Raw genomic sequence first — 6,710 nt, 5'->3', positions numbered from 1 at the left:
AGACAAAGGAGAAGGGGGGGTGGGAGAGAGAGAGAGAGAGAGAGAGAGAGAGAGAGAGAGAGATATTTCCACTAAGGAAACTTGGCCATTGTGAAACACCGGCTCTGAGGTTTACGGGAATCAGGGACCACAATCCCAAAGGTGCTCTTTAGTTTAACACAAAGTCCTGCTTAAACACTTCCAGCTGCCCGCTCCACACCACATTGATTAAGGCACGGATGAGGAGAGAGAGAGAGAGAGAGAGAGACAGAGACAGAGAGAAGGAAGGGGAGGAGGGTTGTGCAACACCCTGAAACAGTGCAGCCGCCCCCCCAAAAAAACGAAAGAGTCGAAAAAAACTCCATCCCCTGTTCATCATCCAGACTTACGTTTTTCCCTACTTCTGGTAAACAGAACCGGTCATGGAGAAGCCAAAAACTTCTTTCCCGCTACCCCCTTTCCTCCCACTTCTTTCCCCTCCTCTTCCTCCATGCATCATCCCCCCATCCCTCCCCTTCTTCTGTTCCCCAGAGGAGGGGGGAAAACAGTCAGGATTCATTAACTGAAGTTCTGTCTGCCTGAAATTGCACTATAAAAAAACAACAAAACATAATTGAAAAAACAGACCATGGTGCCCTTTTTTTTTTCTTTTTTCCCTCTTCTTCCATCAAATAACTTGTTTGCTGGGCGTAGCCTTCTGTTCCCAATTGCTTTCAATCAGAAAAAGGGGATCTAGATTTCTATTCAGTGAATTCGTGGAGAGCTTTGGTTATAACCTGAGCTTGCAATTGGACAAATCGGATTTTGTAAATGTTCCATTCAGAACCATTACGGAGCCCTAGTAACTGCTAGCGCCTGCTATCTGTTTTTAACACCATCACAAACTGTGATTTAAAGCTTTACACCCACTTGCTCCCCACCCCCACACCCCCCACATCCCCACGACCCATCTCCTGCATTCAAAACAACTCCTTCAACCATCTGGAGAACCAATCACACCAGGGAGACACAAAAAAAGGAACGATAGAAAATGAAGAAAAAAAAAGACGCCGTCCTCCTAAAACGTGGTACTGGTTAAGACCAGCCGGGGGCACACCAGGCCAGTGGAGAGAGAGAGAGAGAGAGAGAGAGGATGGAAGAGGAGGAAGAAGAGGAGGAAGAAGAGGAGGAGAAAAAGACAAAGAGGCACATCAATAATGTCAACGTGGTTGAGACAGGGGGGTCATTTAAGGGGTAGATTTTGAGAGATTAAAAAGCAGAACAAAGCTATGAATGTGGAGCGGGTCTGGAACATGCTGCTGCCCCAGCACAGAGTGACTCGCTCTGTTCCAGCGCATGATCTCTTAAGGAGATTGAAAGGCAACTTCTGTACTAACAAACAGGAGAGCAGTTAACTCCATGCTTGCTATAGCAGTGAACGACTTGAACTGACCCGTCTGTTTGTGTTTGTTGTTAGATAATCCCAGTACAACACCCGGCAGGGCCGTGGTAGAGTACAGGGGACAGTACTGGCTGTGTGTACAGTGTTGTGACAGCAGCAGCTGGTCTGGGGCCTGTCATTACCATGTAGGTCTGCCTTTGAGGAGCATCACTATACCCAGGGATTTACTGTACTGGGGTCAGGTCACAGATTCCTTGGCAGATTAGAAAGGGGTGTTAAAGCAGGAATGCTTGGCAAAGCCAGTGTGTATGCCCCTGTCTATGACCAATATACCCCCCCCACACCCCCCCCTCTCTTTAAGGTTCCAGCCTATTTCTAGCCAGCCTGTTAGGTTCAAGTGTTGTGGTGGTAGGTGTTTTTTAAGAGCAGATTAGTCACCCTCGTGTTCTAGACTTAATTCTACAGTTTATTAGTATAAGCTTACATTATTGTATGCTGGTAGAAGCTGAGATTAATATGAGATGGGGGGGGGTGGGGGGGATGGGGGGGGCCGAGGTAGTCAGTGGTGGTAGTTTTGTAGGCACACAGAGAAAGGGAAAGTGAGGGGAAACAAGAGAGGGAGAGAGAGAAGGAGAGAGAGAGAGAAAGAGAGAGAGAGAGAGAGAGGGAGAGAGAGAAGGAGAGAGAAAGTGAAGAGGTGCAGCTGGAGCACATCTGGACTGCTCATCTGTGTCACATGCTGAGGTCAATGAATCACTGCGACCGCTAATGCATCATTTCCTGTGTGTCGGACCCTTCCCCATTGGCTGCCAGGCACCGGGCCGGGTCGACTGTGAGCAGGGCCGGTTCCTCCGCCGTCACACTCACACGCCAACCATCAACTCTCACTGTCTCAGAGGGCCAGCCCTGGAGGGGCAACACTGCACGCAGCGCTCCCTCTCTCTCTCTGCAGCGAGACGCTCGGTGTCACATTACCAACAGCAGTTCTAGAGCCCGGCCAAGATTCCATGCTGATAAACAGATTAGGAAGACAAACACTTAAAAATACAAATAGATTGGAGCGTCCTCAATAATAAGTCCTTGTAAAACTGACCGGGCTTCTATTCAATAAAAGGTCTCTGCGGATCCCACTTCTCCAATGGACTGAAGACAAAGTACAGGTCTATTTGTTGTTGTTGTTGTTGTTGTTGTTATTTCTCTCTCTCTCTCTCTCTGTATCACACACACACACACAAGCCAGCCTGGAGGATCACTTTGGAAACAGGAAGCTGGTGACGTGGCAGCAGGAAGTGGAATGCCTATTATTGTTTCTCCGCCGGTGCAATACAGCCCCCGCATCACTTCCTCTTCGCCGCACACCGTGGATGCACGATGCACGTCGTAGGAACCGTCGAGACTGTGCTGCAGAGCGAGGGTCCGTGTGCATGAGCGTGGGCGTGTGTGTGTGTGTCTGCACATGTGTTTCTTTGTGTGTGTGTGTGTGTGTGTGTGTGTGTGTACTATGTAGGTATGTCTGTGCATGTGTGTGGCAGGCTTGGAGAATCCACTAGAAGCTATTGGAATTTCCGGCACATTCCAGAATTGTCAAACACAGCCAGTTGAGCAGAGCGGGTCTAGAGCTCAATTAGACAGGGCGGGGGTGATGGTGGGTAGGGCGGGGAGGAGAGGGGGGAGGAGGGGGGGGAGGAGGGGGTCAGGGACAGGAGGTATCCTGTAACTGCAGCAGTAGAATGGTGTCTCTATAGGTTGGTGAATTAAAGCTGCAGGGACTGCATGTTTACCCCAATCTGCCCGTTATGCCCCACTAAGCACTAGCTATGACCACCCCTCTGGTCACACAGAGGGGTGTGTGTGTGTGTGTGTGTGTGTGTTTAAGTGTCTACATTTCAAATTTTGTACATTTATGTTTTTTGGAAGGTCTAGGACATACTCGTGATATGAAAATTCACTATTCAAGTGTCAGAAAATGGTGTACACATTTCAAAAGAGCCTTCCTGCACTGTCTATCCCAGGTGATGGGACCTGTTGAACGCGGTTGCTGCTTTTCCTCTGATACGTTGTGTAAAGCCTGCTCCAAAAAAAAGGCCATGAGTGTGCTGTAAATTGTGGGTTGAGGCAGGGGCAGACAGGGGGGGGGGGCGGATGGTGACCTACGAGCTCTCTCCACACACACAAGCACGCACACATGTTTTTCCTTAGATCCACAGGCTCTGTTTTTCTTCTTCCTTTTTTACTGGAAAATAATTTATTTCGGGTACTCTCCAATCTTCCCGGTACACATCACAAACAAATACCAATACGACAGCATTAATCCTAAAATGTGCTCTACTGTAGTGTGCTGTTATTGTAGTGTATGACTCACGGTGCAGGCTGAGGGAGATGCTGATTGTGTGCAGGAGTGTGTTGTAGTGTAGTGTACTATATTGTAGTGTACTACTCACGGTGCAGGCTGAGGGAGATGTTGATGACCCTCTCGTCGGTGAAGCTCTTGAGGTTGGGGATCTTGGCACACTTGAGGTGCGTGGAGGCGGGCGAGTCGCCCACGTGGATCCAGCACACAGTTTCCTGTGCGTAGAGGAAGTCCATGGCGGTGGTCTGCTTGGTGGTGGTGGACAGGAGGCTGTGGACCGTGGTGCCGCTCAGAGACGTGGCCTGGATGTTCTGGGAGTTGGCAATGAGCAGGACTGGCAACCGCTCCACTGGGTCTGAGGGAGAGGTTGACAGAAACCACTGTGTAGAACATCACAGATTCTTGGGACAAAGCAGGAGCTTTTAAAAGACACTTGTCAGGCGTGATGGGATGGGGGAGGGATGGGGGAGGGGTGTGGGGGGTACCTACCATTCTTGGCCTTGCAGGAGCGGTTGTCAGGCTGGGGGAGGTAGCCCTCCACACAGGAGCAGGTATAGGAGCCATCGACGTTGCTACAGGACTGACTGCAGGTCCCGTACACAGCACATTCGTCAAAATCTGAACACACACACACACACACACACACACACACACACACACACACACATCAGAGAGACCGTAAGCATGACCACTAACAGTTGGCTAGGTATACAACTATAGTTAAATGTTGTATTTTTGTTGTGTCTCATAAAGTTCAACCGCAATAATGGTGGTCCATTAGAGTTTGGTCCATGTGGTTAGATGTGGTCCATTAGAGTTTGGTCCATGTGGTTAGATGTGGTCACAGACACACTCTGTGTAGAGAGGATGAGGGCTGAGGGTTGCCAGTGATTGGAGGAGCTCACCTTTACATGTCTTGCCGTCCAGGCTGATTTCAAACCCACTCTTACAGTAGCAGGCATGCCCCGATGGCGTCACTGAACAGTTGTCCTGGCAACTCGAGAGAGTGCAGTTGGAGGCGAATTCTGGAGAGAGAGAGACATGGAGGGATAGGGGAAGAGGGGGGGGGGGGATAAGTTTGGGTCATTTTGAGGAGCATTGAGGAGATGCCGTCTGTAGGAGCAAGGGAGGGGTTGGAGGAGAGGAGGGGGGGGGGGGGGGGTCATGGAGGGGGGAAGGACAGGATCCAGGGCGAGGCTGTAGGCGTGATGGGTAGGGGGACATTGGTACATAAGTAATGGTCACAATTAACAATAGAGACATTTTAAATCTGTATATAACACTGTGAAGTACTAGTCGCAGTGTCTTGTAGATTCGACACCCCTGGAAGACCGAGTTGAAGGTTCAGCCTTTGTTGTTACTCAGGTCGATTACTCCTCCCTCTGATGTACCAGTAATCAATAACAACATCATAGCCACTCCATTGTGCAAATAAAATCCCCTCAACAGCAAACTACAGAACACGGATCATGCTGTGAGCATGAATCAATAGCTCCGGCTCTAGCCATCCTGCTGGGCACTGTCTGCCACTAGACTCAGAGCCAGGGGCATGCCTATGGGCATGGGGGAGAAGGAAAGCCTGGGGATATAGAATAGGCCTCCAGGCTTCAGGGGAAAAAAAAGAAAGTGCAGCCATCAGCTTGTTATGGGCAATCAATATGCTCCAGAAACCCAGTGAACTCACACACCAGGGAGAGTGCAAGTGTGCAAGTCAGTGATTATGTGAGCTTATTAAAGAGTGTGTGGTTTTGTGGGTGGTGGAGAATAGAGTTGGGTGGCGTGTGTGGGTGGTGCGTGTGGGGTGTTTCGGTGTGTGTCGTGGTCAGTGCTGGGTGTGGGTGTTTAGCGGTAGAGGGTTTTACAGAGAGCGGGCCCTAACTGAAGTGCAGCGGGTATCCACGGAGACACAATGGGGTCTTTGTGTAGCCGGCCAGGGAGAGAAATCCACAGGCAAACACTGCAGCCCTGCACTAATCAATCCCTCCAAGCCAAAGCAGGCCTGTGCCAAGGGAGACCGCACACACACACACACACACACACACACACACACACACACACACATCTCTGTTATCTCACCTACTTTCAAGCAGACTCATACGTTCCCACCAGGACATCCCGTAAGGATATGTGTACGTATGTATGTATGCATGCATCCACACGCTCTGAGTCAGAACAGAGACAAACAGTAGCGGTCACATCACACCCAGGATAAGATCTGTCACTTAGCACTGACTCACACCGCCTGGAGACACAGCCAGACACTTCCCACAGTCACAACACCTCAGAGAAGAGGGGGGGGGGAATGGGGGAATAGGGGAATAGAGCAAAGAGAGAGAGAGAGAATAAGGGAGTGTGCACCTGCTAAAGGTTCCTAGTTTGTTCTGTGAGGAGTTGCTCAGAAAGTAGCTGGCTTGCTTGTTTGCTACAGTTCTGAATAGAAACAAATGCCTGTGGCAATCTACAGTAGAAGTACATGTCTTATCAATCTACAGTAGAACTACATTTGTCTTATCAAGCGTTGAAGCTCCCGGTTAGCAGGAGCATCTAATTAGACCTCATACCACCAACTAAATGTTACTCTCTTATAATTGGGTAAATATTGTCAATGACGCAGACACTTTGAATGTAGGACACAAGTAGTCTTCACACATGGCTCAAATGACGTGAGTGATGGAGAACTACAGAACTCAGGTCAATGCCATGTGTTTCCAATGTGAACATAGGCACAGCCTTGTCCGGTAGTCTGCCCTAAATACACCACACTAAATATCTAAATCGTAATACTTTCAGTTTACTTCATATGGCAGATGCGTGGCTCAGCCCCATCCAGGCATTTGACCCCCCCCAGAAGATGAAAGCAGGCCCAGGGAGACATGTGTGCATGCGCACACACACACACATACACACACACACACACACACACACACATACACACACACACACACACCCACACACCCACACACCACTCAAAGCTCTGCCAGCATGAAACCGCATGAAAAT

General features: G+C 49.5%; 1 protein-coding gene across 1 annotated transcript in view; it reads right to left on the bottom strand.

Moving 5' to 3' along the window:
- Window positions 1-4,230, bottom strand: part of LOC310803800 (low-density lipoprotein receptor-related protein 1-like) — a 65,732-nt gene extending 61,502 nt beyond the window's left edge. Inside the window, exons 1-2 of the mRNA XM_083668695.1 lie at window positions 4,200-4,230; window positions 3,802-4,065 (exon numbers count right to left, since the gene is read on the bottom strand). Coding sequence (XP_083524821.1) covers window positions 3,802-3,946 — 145 coding nt within the window. The 5' untranslated portion in view covers window positions 3,947-4,065; window positions 4,200-4,230. The remainder of the gene's footprint in view (window positions 1-3,801; window positions 4,066-4,199) is intronic.
- Window positions 4,231-6,710: the final 2,480 nt, after the last annotated feature.

Source organism: Argentina silus (assembly GCF_951799395.1).
Source record: "Argentina silus genome assembly, chromosome: 4".
Lineage (NCBI taxonomy): Eukaryota > Metazoa > Chordata > Actinopteri > Argentiniformes > Argentinidae > Argentina > Argentina silus.
The sequence above is the reverse complement of the archived record's forward strand: the minus strand, read 5'-3'. Positions and strand labels throughout refer to the sequence as shown.